The sequence below is a fragment of the Eucalyptus grandis genome, chromosome 8 (assembly GCF_016545825.1).
Source record: "Eucalyptus grandis isolate ANBG69807.140 chromosome 8, ASM1654582v1, whole genome shotgun sequence".
Classification (NCBI taxonomy): domain Eukaryota; kingdom Viridiplantae; phylum Streptophyta; class Magnoliopsida; order Myrtales; family Myrtaceae; genus Eucalyptus; species Eucalyptus grandis.
Window position 1 is genome coordinate 12,684,239 of NC_052619.1, and position 20,085 is coordinate 12,704,323.

The window sequence follows — 20,085 nt, forward strand, 5'->3', positions numbered from 1 at the left end:
CCTAAATGATCCAAAAAAAATCTCTTAAGCCAAAACACCTTCTTATACTGCTGCTGACAATGCCACGAACTCAGTTTCCATTGTGGACAAGGCTATACACTTTTGTTTCTTACTGCTCCAACATATGGTGCCATTATTCGGTAAGAAAACAAACCCAGAGATAGATTTTCTTTCATCTAAATCTCCTTCACAATCAGTATCAAAATAGCCTTTGAGTTACAGATCATTTCCTTAATAACTCAGCGTATTATCAGCAGTCCCCTTTAGATACCTTAGTATTCTTTTAACGGCTTTCCAACGTGCTTGACCTGGATTGGATTGGTATCTGCTCACCATTCCAACTACATAACATATGTCAGGTCTTGTACACATCATAGCGTACATCAAGCTCCCAACAGCACTTGCATAAGGAACATGTTTCATTTGTTCCTTCTCTTGTGGAGTCCTTGAACACAGTTTATGGCTCAATCCTTCACCTTTTGCAATAGGAGTGTCTATGGGTTTACAATCTCATATCATTCATCTCAAAGTTGGAAGACGACTATCTCTTGACAAGATAACCAACTCCATATTGCTTCGGCATCGTATATCATCAACATATAATGATATGATCACAAATTGATCCTTGGATCTTTTGATATATACACAATGATCCTCATCAATCATTATAAACTCATATGCCATTATGGCACTATGAAAACGCATATACCATTATCTTGACGACTGCTTAAGGCCATATATCGACCCCCAAAGTCGACATACCTTTTCTTCTTGGCCTTCCATTATGAAACCAGCAGGTTGTTCCATATATTTCTTCCTCTAATTCTCCATTGAGGAAAGCAGTTTTTACATCGATTTGATGTAACTCAAGATCCATACTAGTCACTATTGCCAGAATAATGCGAATCAAGGTAAATCTCACTACAGGAGAAAATGTATCTTCATCATCAATTCCTTCCTGTTAATTATACCCATTCGCCACAAGGCGAGCCTTATGCCTTTCAATCGAGCCATCAACCTTTCGCTTTATTTTGAGAACCCATTTGTTCCCAATAGCTCTGCGTCCTTTTGGCAGATCAACCAGTTCCCAAACTTGGTTTGATTTCATTGACTCCATCTCCTCTTTCATTGCATAAATCCATTTTTCTTTAGTAGGGCAATTAAGAGCCTCATTAATATTTCTTGGCTCATCCTCATCTTGTGGAGCAACCATAAAAGTTTCCCCTTTAATGTCAAAACGTCGACGGAGAATACTTTGACGACTTGTTCGCCGTATGGGAGATTGTACACTTTGCACATCATCCCCCATCATGCTCCCACTTGGATTAGGTAATGATGATGTCGTCTCATCACGTGGTTGCAATTGAGAATGGGTTGAATTCAATTCATCACTTCTCATATTACTCCCACTTGGACGAACTCCACTAACATCATTATCCTGATCCAAGGTCTCAAATAGGGAACAATCTTCCCCTATTTTGCCCTTCTTAGGAAATTCATCCTCTAAGAATGTGACATCTCGTGATTCAAACTCAGTTATACTCCCACTTTCCTACTCACCTACGAACACATACCCTTTTGAGTGTTCGGAGTATCTCATTAAAATATTCTACTTTTATCTGGGACTCAATTTCCCAAACTTATGAGAGGACTCATGAGTGTAGGCAGCATAACCCCATGGCTTAAGTAAACTTAAGTCCGGTTTTCTACTTGTCCATAACTCATATGGAGTGGAACTAACTGATTTGGAAAGCACCGGTTAAGTATATAGGCAGCAGTTAACAACGCATCACTCCAAAAAGTGATATGTAAGTTAGCATGCACCACCATGGACCTAACCATTTCCAGTAGGGTTCTGTTTCTTCTCTCTGCAACACCATTTTGTTGAGGAGTATATGGAATAGACAACTGTATTTCTATTCCTTTTCATCACATTATTTTCTGAACTCATCAGATAAATATTCTCGACCTCGATCGGATCTCAATACTTTTATTTTCTTGTCTAATTGATTTTCTACCAAGTTCATAAACCTTTTGAAACAACTTATGTTTCAGATTCATGAGAAATCAAATAGATACATCTGAATCGAGTATAATCATTTATTAAAAGTGATGAAGTAAACAGTCCCATGCCTTCCTCTCATATTCACTGAACCACAAACGTCATAATGGATTAAATGCAGAGGAACGTTAGCTCTTTTACCTTTTCCAAATGGTTTTCTTGTCGTTTTTCCCTTCTAGGCAATGCTTACATATGGACAAATCGACTTATTCAATATTGCCCAACAAGCCCTCTTTGGCTAGTCTATTCATATGTTGTTGGCCAATATGACCAAGTCTAGCATGCCACACATTCACATCATTATCACATGAAGTAAAAGACGTGAAACAATGGAATAACATATTGACATCACCACAGTCAACATTTAGTACAATAAAACCATTCAGTAAGTGACCACAACCATAGTAGTTTGTATCTAAACACAAATCTACACCTCTATTATGGAAGTTCATATAAAAACCAAGCTTGACCAACACCAAAACAGACACTTAAATTTCGACGAATCTCTAGAGCATATAGAACATCAAGATGCGTCCACCATGCATGTTCAATTGGCAGGTGCCAATCCCTTTAACTTCAGCTCGGAGTTATTTCCAATATAGATCCACTTAGTTCCAATTGGTATCGTCGAATTCCATGAAGGATCCTCTATCCTTTGCTACATGGTACGCCGCTCCCGAATCTACATTCCACAAAGGATTGGATTCAGTCTATAATGCAGAACTTGACACATAAACAAAGTTCTCAAATGTACAAGAGGTGTATGCCTTCTTTGGCTCACGACAGTCGCAAGTATAGTGACCTTTCTTGTCACAGTTGTAACATTTCACCCTTGACATTTTCTTCACTTGATGACGTTTTCCTCTCTTGTGTTGGTTAACTCTTGATTTCCTGCAATAAGGACTTGATCCTTTGCATTCCCACATATTAAACGAATCAATACGTTTGCGCTTCTAGCACAAAGCCCTTTTCTAAGCTAGAACCAGCATTGAAAATATCTATTTTCGGCTCACATGCCGTCAAACGGTCCTCTACCAGCTCAAGGTGGCGCACAGCATTCTCAAGATCTTCCATAACATGGTCAAGAGCTTCTAGTGCTTCTTGCTTTTCCAGCACATATTGAATCTTCATATTCAATATTTCACAATTGTAGCCGTTCATATCAGCAATTACATTCTTAGTTGCTGAACCATCATTCTGAACACATCAGACATACATACACGAATAATTAATGCCTATCATTTATGCATCCCTATTTGCACAGACCCATCACATCAATAAATAATTTCAAGTAAGGTTTCAGAATCAAAAGGTCACTACGTTTCCAATCATCCTCCAAAAATCCTAACTTAAAACTATCATCAATATAATTGTCTTATGCAAAATCAATTCTATGAAGCTATAAAAACTTCTAAAACTACCCACAGCTAATTACCCACAGTAACCAGCAGTAATAGAAAGCAATATATAATAGAACATCCAATAAAAACAATAATGCTTTCAATTAACACAATTAGGTAGTAATCATTACATAATATGTCCACAAATCACACTTAACACATATCAGCCAATACAACTAACACCAAGTCAGCACACGAACTGGGAAAGATCCTCTTTTGTTCAATTTCTTGATCTTTTCCCTTGAAACAATACAGTAATATTCATTTACAAAATCCATCACAATTTTCTTATAGGAAGCAGCTCCGTTGACATCCCATATGCGATTCAACACATCTTGCCATTCGGGTGGAAGAGTGTTTATGAAAAATTGCACCATCTCGGCGTGACATAAGACGACCATTCCATATGACCTGTTGAATTTTCCCGTTGACTTCAAGGACATGATCAATTAAGTCACCTCTCTCCCATCGATGATCGATTAGCTCGCCTATCAACTTAGACAGACCTATCCATTTGTTCATCAGAATCGCGCACGAATAGGTGTGCGCAACCTCGGGGAGGCATTGTTCCGCAACAAATGCAGAACAAATAAGGGATCACATTATAATCCATATAGACTTAATTGAAAAAAGAAACACATTCTTTTTTTCTTTTTCTTTTTTTTCGGTCAACGGTCAAAGGTCAAAGTCAACGGTCAACGGTCAAAGGGTCAACGGTCGTCGGACCGGTCGGACCGGACTGACCGGGTCGGGCCGGGCCGGACCGCGCGCGGATCGACGCACGTGCCTTGCGCGTGCGGGGATGACGTCACACAGCGTCATCCGCACGTGCCCGCCACGTGCCTTGGTCTCAGTGGGTCGGGTTGCCGGCCGGTGACCGTCCGGCGAAAAGACGTCAGTGATGACGTCATCGGTGACGTCATCCGAACGGTTACCGATCGTTGGATGACGTCACGGTGACGTCATCACGTGACGTCAGCACGCGTCGGTCCGCGGACCGGCGCGTGCCAGTTCGCCCGCCGGCGGCGTGCACGCGCCGGTTCGCCGACCAACGCGTGCACCGCACGCGCTAGCCAATGCCAGCGCCGGGCGCGTCGCGCCACGCGTAGCGCCTTCCGGCCGCGCGTGTGGGCGCGTGCGGCGGCGCCCTGCGGCGGTCGACACATCGCCGGACTCGTCTCGACGTCGCGCTTCTTCCTACGCAATCACAAAACAGTTTCGACATACGAAAACTCAGTAAAAAGGCCGAAGAACGCTCGGGTGTCGGGATTTTTGTCCCGATCCGTACGGCCGAGAGTTTCTTCGCGAAAACTCAAACAAAAAACATCAAATTGATCGGGAAAACGTGAACTAGGGCTCTGATACCAATGAAGGGAACGACTGATCCCCGAAAAATCGGATTCGACACCGAATCGAACCCCTAAATCAATGCGGAAGACGAAGCCCGGGAAAACACGCATCACCGATCGTAAAGCACACCACGGATTTGAGCGTACCTTGTTAGCCACAGATTAAGCACAAACGCCGACAAGAGGAAGAGAAACGGTCCTGTTCGATCCGATGAAGCCTTAAAGGGAAGGAAAGCGCGCCGTATGCTTACTATTCTTCCTTTTTGGGAGAGAGAGCGTGAGGAGAGAAAAGACGTACGTTGAATTGCAAAACATTGTCTTCTCTCTCTCTCTCCTCCCTTTTATACCTTCCCCCTCCACGGGCCTTAAGCCCATCCCCAATTAAAACCATCAATTTCAAAACTAAATTATTAAGTTTCCTCCTCTGTAGACTAGGATCCTTAGCTCCAAGGGAGGGAAGTTTCCTCCTTACAAGGGTCTCTTACGTGCCTGTCTGGTAATTCAAAGACTACAAGGATGCTTTCTTTATTTTAACGCATTGATGTTTGCCTGCTTTGCACTCCAAATTCCCATTATATCTTTTCTTTTTCAAGAAGAGATAATTGTGCCTTAGGTTTGAAGGATGCTGAAATCCGCACGAGAACTCAAATGAAATAATTTAAAGACTTAGGCTCCATTCATTTAATAATTTCCGGGCAAAAATTTTCCAGATTTTCCGACATTCGTTTCATGGAAAATGAATTTCTTGGAGAAAATATTTTCCATGAAAGGAAAAAAGTCTTTTTGAATAAGGGAAAATGTTTTCCACTTTTGAAAAGTGGAAAACAATTTCCTCACTTAACCTCTCTTATCGCCAGAATAATCATGAAAAAAGAATTTTCCTTTATTTTTATTGTACTTGGAGGGGGAAAAAAAAGAAAGAAGATACTATCTCATCAAATCTATCGAAAGAGGTTCATATTCAATAGGACAAGCAAAATGTGTTAGAGCTCGCATCTACAATGAGACAGACCTAAACCATTCCTTTAGCTAGATAAGATAGAATAACTGCCCGAACTCAGTTGGCCCGGAGGAGGACAATCTGACCCCTCTCGACTTGCAGTCTCCCATTGCATTCGACAACAGTTACTACAACAACCTCCTCTAGCAACAAATATTTTTTGGTTTTAGGACCATTGAGCGAACTAAGAACGTTCATGCACGTATATCGCACGTATTTTGCACGTATATGGCACATATATAGCACTTATAAAACACTTATATTGCCCAACTATTCCCTAATTTCTACTCAAAAATGTGTCCCAACCTCTTTACCACGATCAAATCCCAGGTGGAATCCGCTGTCAACATGGAACCCCGAATTGGTGCCTCCCTCCTCTGCTTGTGTTTTTGTGATTGCTTCGTGAATTTAACCAAACAGAGGAGAGAGGAGAGAGGAGAGAGGCACCTATTCGGGGTTCCATGTTGACGACGGATTCCACCTGGGATTTGATTGCGGTGAAGAGGTTGGGACATGTTTTTGAGTAGAAATTAGGAAAAAGCTGGGTAATATAAGTGTTTTATACATGCCATATACGTGCCATATACATGCAAAATACATGTGATATTCGTGCACGTACATTAACATTCTTAGTTCTCTCAATGGTTCTAAAACCAAAAAATATTTATTGCTGGAGGAGGTTGTTGTAGTAACTGTTATCGAATGCAATAGGAGACTACAAGTTGAGAGGGGCCAGATTGTCCTCCTCCGGGCCAGTTGAGCTTGGACAATTATTCTACCTTATCTAGCTAAAGGGATGGTTCAGGTCAGTCTCATTGTAAATGCGAGCTATGCAGTTTGCACATTTTGCTTGTCCTATTGAATGTGAACCTATTTGAATATATTTGATGGGATAGCATTTCTTTTTTTTTCTTTTTTTTTTTCCCTCTAAGTACAATCAAAATAAGGGAAAAATATTTTTTCATGATTACTCTAAAGATAAGAGAGATCAAGTGAGGAAATTATTTTTCACTTTTCAAAAGTGGAAAATGTTTTCCCTTATTCTAGAAGACTTTTTTCCTTTCTTGGAAAACATTTTCCTCAAGAAATTCATTTTCCGTGAAATAAACGCCGGAAAATCCGGAAAAACGTTTTTCCGGAAATTCATTCACGAAGTAATCGCAAAAACACAAGCAGGGGAGGGAGGCACCTATTCGGGGTTCCATGTTGACGGCGGATTCCACCTAGGATTTGACCACAATGAAGAGTATACGTGTCATATATGTGCCATATACTTGCAAAATACGTGCGATATATGTGCAATATTCGTGCGCATACATAAACCTTCTTAGTTCTTTCAATGGTCCTAAAACCAAAAAATATTTGTTGCTGGAGGAGGTTGTTGTAGTAACTATTGTCGAACGCAATGGGAGACTACAAGTCGAGAGGGGCTAGATTGTCCTCCTTCGGACCAGCTAATTATTCTATCTTATCTAGCTAAAGTGTAGATGCGAGCTATGCAGTTTGCACATTTTGCTTATCTTATCGAATGTGAACTTGTTTTGATAGATTTGATGAGATAGTATCTTCTTTCTTTTCTTTTTCTTTTTTTTTTCCTTCCAAGTATAATCAAAATAAAGGAATTTTTTTTTCATGATTACTCTCGCGATAAGAGAAATCAAGTGAATAAAATTTTTTCTATTTTTCAAAAGTGAAAAATATTTTCCTTTATTCTAAAAGACTTTTTTCCTTTCATGGAAAATATTTTCTCCAAGAAATTCATTTTCCGTGAAACAAACGCCGGAAAATCCGGAAAACGTTTTCTCAGAAATTATTTTCCGTGAAATGAACGGAGCCTTACTTAGATCCAACTATGTTTGTATCATTTCTAAACTAAATTATAATAATAACTTGATTTGATTTTAAATAAATTCATGAGTCATTTCCGTTGTATCGTATTGAAGAAGTAAAACCAACTTCATCGAAATTAAAAAGTAATTATTACACATATTTAACAAGGGAGCTGTTTAACATTTGAATAGGTTTAATGAGCATCGCCAGGAAATGACGCGCGCAGCTCATGCGTTGGGTCTAATCAATTTTATGGAAAAAAAAAAAGGGTTTTATCTCACTTATTGGGTATATTGAATTATCATTTTACGAAATCATAGAAAGCCAACAAAATAAAAATAATAATTGACACTATTAGTAACCTCCCACTCCATCCACTTGTACGGCCACCCATTGTTTCCTCCTCAACATGGTTACCCATTTGCCCCGCACGTGCTGCGAGCGTGCCCATACAAAATTAGTTTGTGCATAATGACATATTAATTGTATTTAGCATTAAATTGTCGTATCTCACAAATAATTGAAATACATGAAAATGATGGGATCATTTTCTTATCCTTCCTCGTCCCGAGAAATTTCCGTCATTTTTGGTCTTCTGATTGATACCACATGAAGAATATTGTAAATGTTTATATTTAGATAAATTTGCATGAAGGCGGTTTCCGTAATTTGCAACCTATCAATTACAGATATGATTTCTCCAATCATGCGTGGAGGATATAAAGTCCATACTTAACAAGGATATCAAGAACCTTGATCAAATGCTGGGGAAGATATCATTTCTTCCATAAATCAATAAAATGTATTACAAATTTTCTCATCTCATCTCAAAGTTAGGAATTGCACTACTTTCCATCAATTTCACAACAAATTAGTGATGCAAGTCCGTGACAAATTATCGATAGACAAAAAGCTCATAAATAGAAATGACACTCCCTTGTCGGACATTTCAATGTTGCAGTGCCTTGCTTCGACATACTGTAGCAACATTTATACTTTTGATTATGACTTTTTTAGGACGCCATTGCCCCTAATCTTAACTCGATGGCATGATATTAGGTTTCACTAAGACGTGTTTCGATTATGTTCATCACATCATCTATAAAACGACGTGGTTCATTGATTTTTCTTCGGAAAGAAATTTATGTCGGCTGGTTTTGTGGCTGCTGGATTTGGTTTGGCGCTGCTGCTGTTTTTACCTGTTGGGGTTGTGAATGCGATAAATGCCCAACTTGGGATGTCATGTTGGGGATAAGGCCTGTCCCTCCCTCCCCCCTCCATGCGCCTCCTTTTGCACCTTTTTGGACCATCAATTAATGCTTCTGCTTCTTCCTACACTAGCACGATAGAAGGCGTTATACTTTGTCCTCGAGCTGATGGAGGATTTCGTCGGTACCTGGCCGGAGGCGGTAGTCAAGCAATCGATTAAGGAAGTTTTTACGGGATGACTTTGTTAGTAAATGTGCTTTAGGGATGCCTGAAGACGTTGGTCGACACGTTCCAATGTTGAGGAATTCGGTCTCTTCCAAAATATGAGTTTTACGAAGAGAAGTCCCCGAGAATTTCCTCGCAAGACAAGATAGTGAGTATGTAATCGTCGATTTGTTTAATATGATAGTATCATGATATATACAACTTTGAACGCATTTTGAAATTCCATTCAATTTTGAGTAATAATTTGGATTAAATGAATCACAGTGATTATAGTTTAGAGTTTTGGTGGGTTTCTCTTTATTTAAAAAGTTTTTTTTTTTTTTTAAATTTCAAAACAACGTTTATGAGAGAAAATCTTATATTGTCCTCTTTCACTGAAGGTAACCCTGCTTTCTACAGTTTGCTTCCTTTAGTTGATTTGGACACATGTTTCAAAAACATAATCAATATTTTTGATTTATGGCTCCCTTACTAACTTGACTTCCGAGCTTCCTCACTAACTCGATGAGCCGGTTTACAGGGTTACCCATTTTTGAAAAGCAACAATATAAATAGAAAAATGCTAAAAATGAATCTCCAGATGGATGGGGTACTAGTTAAGAAATTTACATTGCAAATATAATTAATTATAAATGGATTAAATAGACTGATTTGAGTCAGATCATTTATGATTTAATTTAAACCTGATCCACCCCAACTCAATCTATTCGTTTGACGGCCTGGGTTTGACTTATCGCTGATGATTTCATTGGACAAAGGTATTTGCGGAAATAACCCCACACAAGGAAGAAGCTTCAAAGAGATGTCCACCGGCCGTAGGTGAGGAAGATCTACGTATACGTGCCGAGCGTTGCGTGTCGGTCAGGGACAAAAGTTGAAAATCGACCGTCGAGTGTCTGGGCAACATCCGACTCATTCGGGGCACAAAGACGACACGATTGCACGTTGCAAAAAGGAAGCGATGCTGATAGAAAGTGAAAGGCCAGATATTTCCCGTAGTCAATTCAATTATCATTAATATTATTATTTAGTGCCCAACTAATTATCAGAAGCCAGCTTTAAATGTGTACTTGTCCGACAATAGGACACTTTAATCAACAGAAAATATCAGACCTAGCAAGCGGTCTCATCAGAAGAAAAATCGAAAATATAATTACTAAAATTCCCTAATAAAATATTATATTTTCTCTCAGAAAACAAAAAGCAAAAGATTATTAATTTTATTGGGGGTGGCTAGTATCAAATTCCCAATCCCTATACTAACCTTATGCTAAACTTTGCCTGTATGTCTTTTATAAACCCGCTTTATAATTTGATAATTTTTTAAGATTCGATTCAGGACACATTTCATAAGGGACGAACTCAAATGGGAACTTTATTAAATGGGAGAAAAGACTGGAAATAGGTATTTCTAAAAATCGCGGTTAAGGCTTTCAGCTGTGTATCGTTATTCTTTATTAAGGTTTCGTTCAATTCCTATCAAGACATGTTGAGTCTTCCATTAGATGGGAGATGCCCGGAAAATGACGGAACTTGATCTATCTGAAAAGGTCAGGCCATTACATGTCCTTTATGGATGGCGACCAAGCCTCTATTAAGTGAAAGCATTATGACCAAATGGGTCTACTGTAGTATTTATCTTAAAAGCTATACAACATGACATGTCGACATGTCGTTTCTTTAAAAATAAAAAATTATGATACTTTTGGGACATGTTGTATATGAAATGTATATTTATATATATAAATGATAAATTATCATTTTTATAATTGTTTTAATCAAATTAATTTGATTCAAATTCACAAATAAATAAATAATAAAAAAGGAGTATAGAATGAATTTACACAAAAAAAAAACAATAATCCCCCATTTGTTAATATTATTCATTATTTCAATTTGACAAATTCAACTCCATTCTAATAATCCATAAAACTTGAAAGGAAAAAAACAAATAATCAACATTTTGAACTTACATGTCAAAGCGTGTTGAAAAAGAAGAGAAAAAAACTTAAGGGGTGAACTATGTATCACGAGAAGTAAGAGTCAAAAAGAGAGAGAAAACGGTATTTTTCTTCTTTTTCCATTTATTATTTTATTATTTTTTATATATTTACATTTTAACATCTCATTTATTGAAATTTTAAAAATTGACCTGTGCATGTTAGATTTCCGAACTTACATGTTAGAATTTTAGACTTGAGTGTCAGAAGAGTTGACTAGGTATAAGAAATCCGACACTTATTGATTAAGTGTCGAAGAGTATTAGAGAGTGTTGGAAAGTGTTGACACATGTCAAATTGTCTGGCACAACATGAAGGCTTTCGAAAAATATCACTGCTTCTTAGCTTAAAAGTGCCTTCAATGTTAATCACACACCAACTCACATTAATTAAATTAACTTCCAAAGTATCAATGAATAATAGCCTCAACATGTTATTAGTTATTAATTATCCAATACTACTTGATGATAGAACTATACTATAATCACTGAGTGTTGTCCTTCAAGCTCATGATATTAGATATTAATTTAAATCACTAATCAATTTGGCTCTAATTTGGACATCCGACGCACGTTAATTCTCCCATTTTCAGATTCTGTTAGCTTGTTTCCTTTTTTTCAATAATGAAAACCCGGTTAAACTGATAAATTCTAATTAGTTGTCATCTAAAAGAAATCGAAATTAATCTTTAATTTTTCTTAAAATTTATCTCGGCTTCGCTAGATCGGGCTAGGTGGAGCCTCACCGGCCTGGGGCGAGGCTCGAGCTAGCTTGCGGCCGGTCGCTGGACACCGCCATGGCCGGTTGTCGGTCGCCGCCAAAGAAGAAGATGAAAAGAAAGAAAGAAATTAAAAGAAATTAAAAACTCGATTTAAAAGAAAAAGGAAGAATAAAAATAAAACGAAAATGTATTGGTAAAAAGAAGCAAGATGGAAGAAGCTATGGAAAATGTTTTCCACTTCTCAAAAGTGGAAAACATTTTCCTCACTTTTAAATGTGTTTTTTCCAATGATGGAAAATATTTTCCTTGACTAGTTCATTTTCCGTGAAACGAACATCGGAAAATCCGAAAAATGTTTTCTCGAAAGTCATTTTCAGCGAAACGAACGGACCCGGTAAAACATTATGACCAAATGGGTCTACTATAGTATTTATCTTAAAAGCTATACAACATAACACGTCGACACGTCGTTTCTCAAAAAATAAAAAATTCTAATACTTTGGGACATGTACATGAAATGTATATTTTTATATATAAATGATAAATTATCATTTTTATAATTGTTTTAATCAAATTAATTTGATTCAAATTCACAAATAAATAAATAATAAAAAAGAAGTATATAATGAATTTACACAAAAAACAATAATCCACTATTTGTTAATATTATTAATTATTTCAATTTAACAAATTCAATTCTATTCTAATAATCCATAGAACTTGAAGGGAAAAAAACAAATAATCAACATTTTGGACTCACATGTTAGAGCGTGTCGAAAAAGAAGAGAAAAAAACTTAGGGGGTGAACTATGTATCACGAGAAGTAAGAGTCAAAAGAGAAGAGAAAATAATACTTTTCTTCTTTTTCCATTTATTATTTTTATTATTATTTTTTATATTTACATTTTAACATCTCATTTATTGAAAATTTTAAAAATTGACCTTTGCATGTTAGATTTCCAAACTTGCACGTTAGAATCTCATACTTGAGTCTCAGGAGAGTTGAAGAGGTGTTGGAAATCCGACACTTATTGATTGAGTGTCGAAGAGTATTAGAGAGTGTTGGAGAGTGCCGACATATGTCAAATTGTCCGGCACGACATGAAGTCTTCCAAAAAGTATCACTGCTTCTTAGCTTAAAAGTGCCTTCAATGTTAATCAAACACCAACTCACATTAATTAAATTAACTTCCAAAGTATCCATGAATAATAGCCTCAACATGTTATTAGTTATTAATTATCCAACACTACCTGATGATAGAACTATACTATAATCACTGAGTGTTGTCCTTCAAGCTCATGATATTAGATATTAATTTAAATCACTAATCAATTTGGCTCTAATTTGGACATCCGACGCACGTTAATTCTCCTATTTTCAGATTTTGTTAGCTTAAAATTCCTTGTTTCCTTTTTTCAATAATGAAAACCTGGTTAAACTGATAAATTCTAATTAGTTGTCATCTAAAAACAATCGAAATTAATCTCTAATTTTTCGTATATTAAAAAAAAGTGATATAATTGGGAAGTGTCTTTGCAAGAAGTGTCCTTAGAATGTCCCAAGCATTAAGTAAGTCATGATCATACTCTGTTAAACAGGGGAAACAGAGCAAAGGGGAGAAACTTCAGCAAGACTGATAAAAATAGTTTCATTGCTCCAAATGAGAGAACAAAATTGCTACTTTTAATTATGCAGTAGAATCAAGCTACATCCTCAGCAATATCTCAAAGGAGCAACGGTTGATCGGTAACGCCCGGCGACAGTTCATGTTCTGCCTTGTGCTTGATCTTGCTGATAGCAGAGAGGAGCTTAGTAACTGACAAAGGCTTCTCATGATAATCATCAAGACCTGCTTCAATGAACGCTTGCCTTTCTTGTGACACTGAGTGAGATGAGACACCAGCAATTGTGCTCCTAATGCCCATTTCTCGCAGTTTCTTCGTTGCCTGTCAAAACCCACAACGTAAAATGTCCGGTGGCTCTTGCTCGGTCCAATCTTAGTTTGCTTAGCTGATCATAGGAAAAGTTAGTAGTACCTCTATGCCATTCATGACAGGCATGTCCCTGTCCATGAGAATGAGGTTGAATTTCTTCCCCGATAGGTGGATCTCAACCGCTTCTTTCCCGTTGCCAACGATATGGTTCTCGATTCCGAGGATGTTCAGGAGTCGGTGGTGAATCATTTGGCTCACCTTGTCGTCGTCGACCACGAGTGCAGTGACCTCGCCCTTCAGGCTAGTGACGCCGAGTGCTTGACTTGTCGACATTCAGTTCTCTTCACTTTTTCAAGTTTTGAACCTCAGGACAATGTTTAAGTACTTCAGTGGTTGTAATGGCTAGTAAGTTTGTTACTGTCAATCGAATGGGAGTCCTATAAATACACCTGTGTATGAGGTGGTTGAAATTAATGTGAGGAAGATAACCAGATATGATGAAATCACTTGGATTTCCTTGGATATCATGTAATCCATGAATCGGATCTCTTCCATTTCTGGGAAATAATCATAGAAGCAGATATTATGGCTTTTTCGTGGAATGGAATGGATGTTGAATTTGGCTGGAAATGGCTAGAAATCCCATTTCAGCCGATACATTTAATCTGCACCGGCGACGTCCTGTGATCCCCCTTTCTATAAACCGATAAATGCCACATCAGTTTTCCTACCTTTCATAATCAAAATAGACACTGAGCTCGGCGTATTGTTTTCAAATTCATACACGATCCGTTACCTTTCAAAGAAAACCGTGATCAAATTTGGTAATATTGACAGGGAAAACGGAGTTGCCTTTTTTTTTTTTTGTGGGATTGTTTTTTGCCTCCCTACAACCATATGTTCTTGGCTTCTAACGTTATTTTCTATATAAGACATTTCTTGCTTTTGTCAGATCCCCAATAGATACCTCGAGATATCGGTGCTTCTGTATGGTTTGGAAACAAATTTCAGAAGCCAAATTACCGTCTACCGCACAGAAATAGAAGATTGTAGATGACTCGAATTCATGGTTAATCTAAATAATGTCATCGCTGCAACAAATATCAGTTCCATGAGCACCATTCACAAAGCATTTACAAGCCAAATCAAAATAATGTCATCGCTGCAACCATTCACGAGCAGCATTTTACAGCCAAATCAAAATTTTAGCACGACGTTTCATTGCCAGGTGAAACTAGAGCCTGAGCTTATATTAGACAGCAAGCAACTGAAATGTGACCATACAATGACTTCTAGACATTGGAAATGGAAACTCCTCATTTTAAGTCACTCATCGTCCATGTCCGGTAATTAATTTGAGAACCAGGTGCAAATTACTTGTGTGTCAGGCTGACAGCAGAAGAATTTGACCTCTTAAGGAATGTCTTTCTTTTTCTTGATGAGAGAAAAACTAAGAAATCTCTTCTCCATTCAATGCTTAAGAAATGAACAACCTATGGTTAAGACACTGATATTGCATGAATAGATTTTCTGTTGGATTTTGTTTCCACAAAGTTTATGTACTCGGTAGACAGGCTAATTATGCGCCAAGCTTCCAAAATTAGCATCCTTTTCTGTACTAAACTCGCAACTTGCACTTGGGGTGGAAAGGATTATTAATCACCAAAAAAGGAACATTGGGGTGTCTGCAGCACAGAGCCTCCTAATGCATCATTACAATTAAATGAACACAAAATTATCAATGCCGGTCCAAAACAGAAAGAAACAGGTAAAATTAATCAGACTTTCCGAAATGCTTACACGTGATGATTATTATGAAAAAAATCAGAAATTTCTGCATTTTTACTGCTTATCACATCTCACTAGTCATCTGCACTAGAGATGGGTTCCTGATCAATAATTTATTCAGTCCATCCATATCGGCAATGAACTCAGTTTAGATGCTGAGTTCTGCATGCTTCAGTGACAAACGCAATGCCTTAATCTCCAGTATTAAAACCAGAAGGAGACTTGCACTTGCCTTAATCTCCTAGAGATATATAATGCGTCCGGTAGGAAACATGGTGGATATGCCTGTATATTGTCTCATATCTTTTCTAACATTCCATATGTGAATATATACAACTGAAACACTATTCTTAGCAGAAGTGAAGTATAACGTGAGTCCTATTTCCCTGAGCTGTTAAAGTTGACTGGAAATAATGCCAAATAAATTTGCAACGATGCCATTCAAGTACTGGTGCTGGCTATGCAGGATGAAACAAATATGTTCCTTGAGCGCAGAACATACAGGAACTATGAGCTCCGGACTCTTTTTCTGCTATCACAATGCTTGACCAACCAAAATGCAATATGTCGAGTTTTGGCATAAAGGGAAACTTGTCTAACGATTCTCCCAAACGATATTAGATATTCATTTACAGTACATGCAGTTATTAAGTCTACATGCATGGATTAGATTTTAGATTACCAATCAATTTGGTTCTAGCGTGGTAACTAATGATCGTGCTGCTGCTTCAGTTGAAATGAGTGATTTTTTTTTTAAAGGACGGCGCTCTGTGAAGTACTTGCGCTTGCCTTTGATTCAGGTAAGCTAAGTATGGAGAGCATAGGCCAGCAGAGAGGAACACATCCAGATCTAAGACTTGGACGGTGAAGTACCTATTCCTTGCAGGGACAATTCAGTTCATCAACTCAGTGATTTATAGTTCGGTCAGCTATTAGTGTCACAATTATCCAATTCAAATTTATCAAAATGCTGGAAAGAAAGTGTACTAATTTTTTGTTCAAAGGAACCTGAGAATGCTAGAGGGGCCAAGGTTGCTTGGGAGGACATTTGTCTACATTTATGTACTTTCCACCACTGAAATCTGATCCAACTTAGGTTGGCTGTTATCAATAATAGAATCAAATTTAGAGGAGACTTGTAGAGACAGATCCTGGTGTACATATAACATACGGACATCATAAATCTTGCTTTTGAATTTTTCAGAATATAAAATGCTTGCGACACCCATTTTTGCTAGAAGTATCGCCGTACATGTTGAAGTTCAATCTGGTCCTTTTGTAAACAGCCCGAGCTCTGATGGAGGTTTTGACATGCACCCACGGATAACCAATTAAGGCATGTGGTGCGACTTGGATTGGCCTTCCGATACTTGAGTCGGTAAGTGCAGAGAATGGGAGGAATAGACTCAGTATTTAGAGAACAGAACAGGCTTTTGCGTGCCTGGGCATGAAGAGCCTGTATTTACAGGTGGACTTACAAAAGAGCAACCCGTGATGAAAGAACTATAGATTTAGCAAGACTTATTGACTAAGCAATTTGATAAGTTCATAGACATTGGTCATTCAAATGAGCTAACCACTTTGTATCTGGTTGCAACTTATCTGAACATCTATTTGATATCCGTTATAAGTTTTGTTGCAAAACCTTAGCATGTGATGAATCATGATCATGCTCTCTTACAGGAGAGGCGGAGCCAAAAAAGGAAAACTTCAGCATGCCCATAAAATTCTTCATTGAAACATATGAGAGGGGAAAAAAATGCTACACTTTCTGAGGATGAACATTCAAGCTGACATCACTAATATCTCAAAGGAACAACAGTTGATTTGGTAATTCTGCGCAAGTTCACACTATTCCTTGGGCTTGATCTTACTGACAACAGAGAGGAGCTTAGCAACTGTCAAAGGTTTCTCATGATAGACATCAAGACCCGCTTCAGTGAATTCTTGTTTTATCTTTGAGGACGAGTGAGACGAAACACCTGCAATGGTGCTCCCAATGCCCATATCTCGCAGTCTCTTTGTTGCCTGTCAAAAACCAGAAAACAAAATTTCCAATGGCTTTTTCCTTGTTTCAAGCTTAGGTTTTCTTTAGCTGTTAGTTAGAACATAGGAAAGCCAATAGTACCTCTATACCATTCATGACAGGCATGTCCCTGTCCATCAGAATGAGGTTGAATTTCTTCCCAGATAGGTGGATGTCAACTGCTTCTTTTCCATTCGCGACCACATCATTCTCGATTCCAAGGATGTTCAGGAGCCGGTGATGAATCTTTTGGCTAACCCCGTCGTCATCGACCACGAGCGCAGTTAATTCGCTCTTTGGGCTAGAGAACCCGTGCGATTGACTTATCGGCATTCCTTTTCTAAGTACCACTGTATGGGACCTCAGGATTAACTCTATGTACTGTAGTGGTGCAATGACTAATGAGTTCGTCAATATCAAACAAATGGCAGGCCTATAAAAAGGCCCATGTGTGAGGTCAGCAGAGATTAATTAGTGAGTAAGAGATCAGATATGATGAAATCACTTGGATTTATGATGAAATCACTTGGATTTTGTTGGATATCATGAAATCCATGGATTGGATCTTTTCCATTTCTGGACTATACTCATTAAGAAGCGGCTTCTTCTTGTTGAGCAGCGAATGTCGGATTTAGCCAGAAATGGACAGAAATCACTTCAGTCGATTCATGAAATCTAGACTGGCATTCTCTTGGTGATCACTCTTTCTATGAACAGATCAATTCGACATTGAATTCTACTTTTTTGAATGGAATCGCTCACAGAGCTGTTCTTCAGAGGCTACCTTTCAATATACCCATAGAAATTTTTACATTTGCAGGGTATTGTTTCCATACGTACACGATATCTTACTTTTCAGAGAAATAAGTGATCAGATTTTGCAATATAGACAGAAAAAGAGTCATCTGTCTTTGCAGTTTTCCTGTTTGCCCCGCCACATCAGAATACTCTAGGCTTGTAGGTTCATTAAGATATTCCTACACTTGCTTTCATTCAATCCCAATAAATTCCTCACGATCTTGGTGCTTCTGTATAGTTTGGAAATCACATGTAAAATTGGAGAAAATTCCTAAGAGGTCCAAAAAGAGACGGATTATATGAGATCCATGACAATGTAATACTGCATTGATGAATGTCGAAGAATGTTAACTGCACTGCTGGGAAATCAAAATGTTTGGATGAAATAATATCGCTCTTAACCTAAATTACGGCATCACTGCGGCATGCAGCTTGCAAAGTTACCATCCATAATGCTCTTAATCAAATTTTCTCATTTTTATGTTGTGAGGTCCACCTCAAAATGAAGACACAATGAACTAACGATATTTGAAATGCAACATTTATGTCTAGTCAGGCATCTTTCATATCCTGGAATTTATTTAGAACCTGGTTCAGAGAATGCATGTTTAACAGAAGAAAAATATGATCCTTGAGAGAGTGTCTTTCTTTTTCTGGATGAAGAAATGATAAAAGACATCTCATGAATGCATTTTGAAAATCTTTTCTTCATTTAATACATATGAAATGAACAACCTATCCTTAAGACTTAAATCCTGCATGAATAGATTCTCTAGTAGATTTAGTTTCCGCTAAATTTTTGAACATGCATAGACTGCGTAATTATTGGCAAAATTTTTTCCAAGCGACGCCTCCATTATTATGTTTCACAAATTGCGGAGAAAAGGATTTACTTAATCACCAACAAAACGAAAATCTAGCTTAAATGTAACATTTATTCAGGCGAAAGTAATCGGCACCAGTCAAAAAAAAGAAAGAAACAGTTTTTAAGTAATCAGCCTTTCTGAAGCATCTTCTAACAACGTATTATTATAAAAAAAATCCAAATTTTCCGCTTTGCAATGTTAAGAAGGGTATTTTAGTTGCACTTAAAACTGCTGATCACATCTCACCTATCATACTTGCAACCAGATGGGATCTGATATATAATTGGCTTAGTCCTAGTAGTATCATCAATATACTGAGTTACAGTAACTTCTCCATATTTCAGATATGAGCACTAAAAATTAATCTCAGGGTTGCTATCAGATGGAAACTTGCATTTCAGGTTCAAAATTGTAGAATTGAACAATACATCGAGCCCCTAGAGATATATAATGCGCATCTGAAGGTACATGATCGGAAATAGAAATGATATGTCAGAAAATTATCTCACATCATTCCTCGCATGTCATATATGAAATATACAACTGAAACACACACACACACACAAAGAGTACAAGGTGAGTCCTATTTCCTTAGGTTGCTAAAGTCGACTGGGAATTATTTCAAGTAAATTTGCAATGACACTTTGTTCCAGTACTTGTGCTGGCTATGCAAGATGAAAGAAATTCTTTCCTTGAGCACAGAACATGCAAGAACATTGAGCTCAAAAAAGTTCATTGGGCGCTCCTCAATGTCACTTGCTGACTAAACAGGGCATGATAAGTCGAGTTTTGACAAAACAGGTACTCTGGTTTTCCAGGAAGTTGCATGAAAAGATCTGTAATGTTTGAATGACATTAATAAGAATGCAGATGTTC

At 37.8% G+C, this 20,085-nt stretch overlaps 2 protein-coding genes across 2 annotated transcripts; both read right to left on the reverse strand.

Moving 5' to 3' along the window:
* Positions 1 to 13,521: 13,521 nt before the first annotated feature.
* LOC104416320 (two-component response regulator 24) lies at positions 13,522 to 14,064 on the reverse strand. Its single transcript, XM_010027723.2, has 2 exons — positions 13,834 to 14,064; positions 13,522 to 13,743 (listed from the first exon to the last, which is right to left on the reverse strand). Exons 1-2 carry the CDS (start codon positions 14,062 to 14,064, stop codon positions 13,522 to 13,524), a joined length of 453 nt encoding a protein of 150 aa, XP_010026025.2.
* A 3,079-nt stretch (positions 14,065 to 17,143) lies between these two features.
* Positions 17,144 to 17,878, reverse strand: LOC104416321 (two-component response regulator 24). The gene is made up of 3 exons (XM_010027725.1): positions 17,648 to 17,878; positions 17,385 to 17,547; positions 17,144 to 17,187 (listed from the first exon to the last, which is right to left on the reverse strand). Exons 1-3 carry the CDS (start codon positions 17,876 to 17,878, stop codon positions 17,144 to 17,146), a joined length of 438 nt encoding a protein of 145 aa, XP_010026027.1.
* Between the last annotated feature and the right edge of the window lie 2,207 nt (positions 17,879 to 20,085).

What these genes read in the sequence shown, in the direction of transcription:
- LOC104416320 (XM_010027723.2), bottom strand. Translation starts at nt 14,064, where the DNA reads ATGTCGACAAGTCAAGCACTCGGCGTCACTAGCCTGAAGGGCGAGGTC. An exon ending in CTGTCATGAATGGCATAGAG is followed by an intron (nt 13,744 to 13,833) that starts GTACTACTAACT and finishes GGGTTTTGACAG; the next exon opens with GCAACGAAGAAACTGCGAGA.
- LOC104416321 (XM_010027725.1), bottom strand. Translation starts at nt 17,878, where the DNA reads ATGCCGATAAGTCAATCGCACGGGTTCTCTAGCCCAAAGAGCGAATTA. An exon ending in CTGTCATGAATGGTATAGAG is followed by an intron (nt 17,548 to 17,647) that starts GTACTATTGGCT and finishes GGTTTTTGACAG; the next exon opens with GCAACAAAGAGACTGCGAGA. An exon ending in CTCTGTTGTCAGTAAGATCA is followed by an intron (nt 17,188 to 17,384) that starts AGCCCAAGGAAT and finishes TAAGAGAGCATG; the next exon opens with ATCATGATTCATCACATGCT.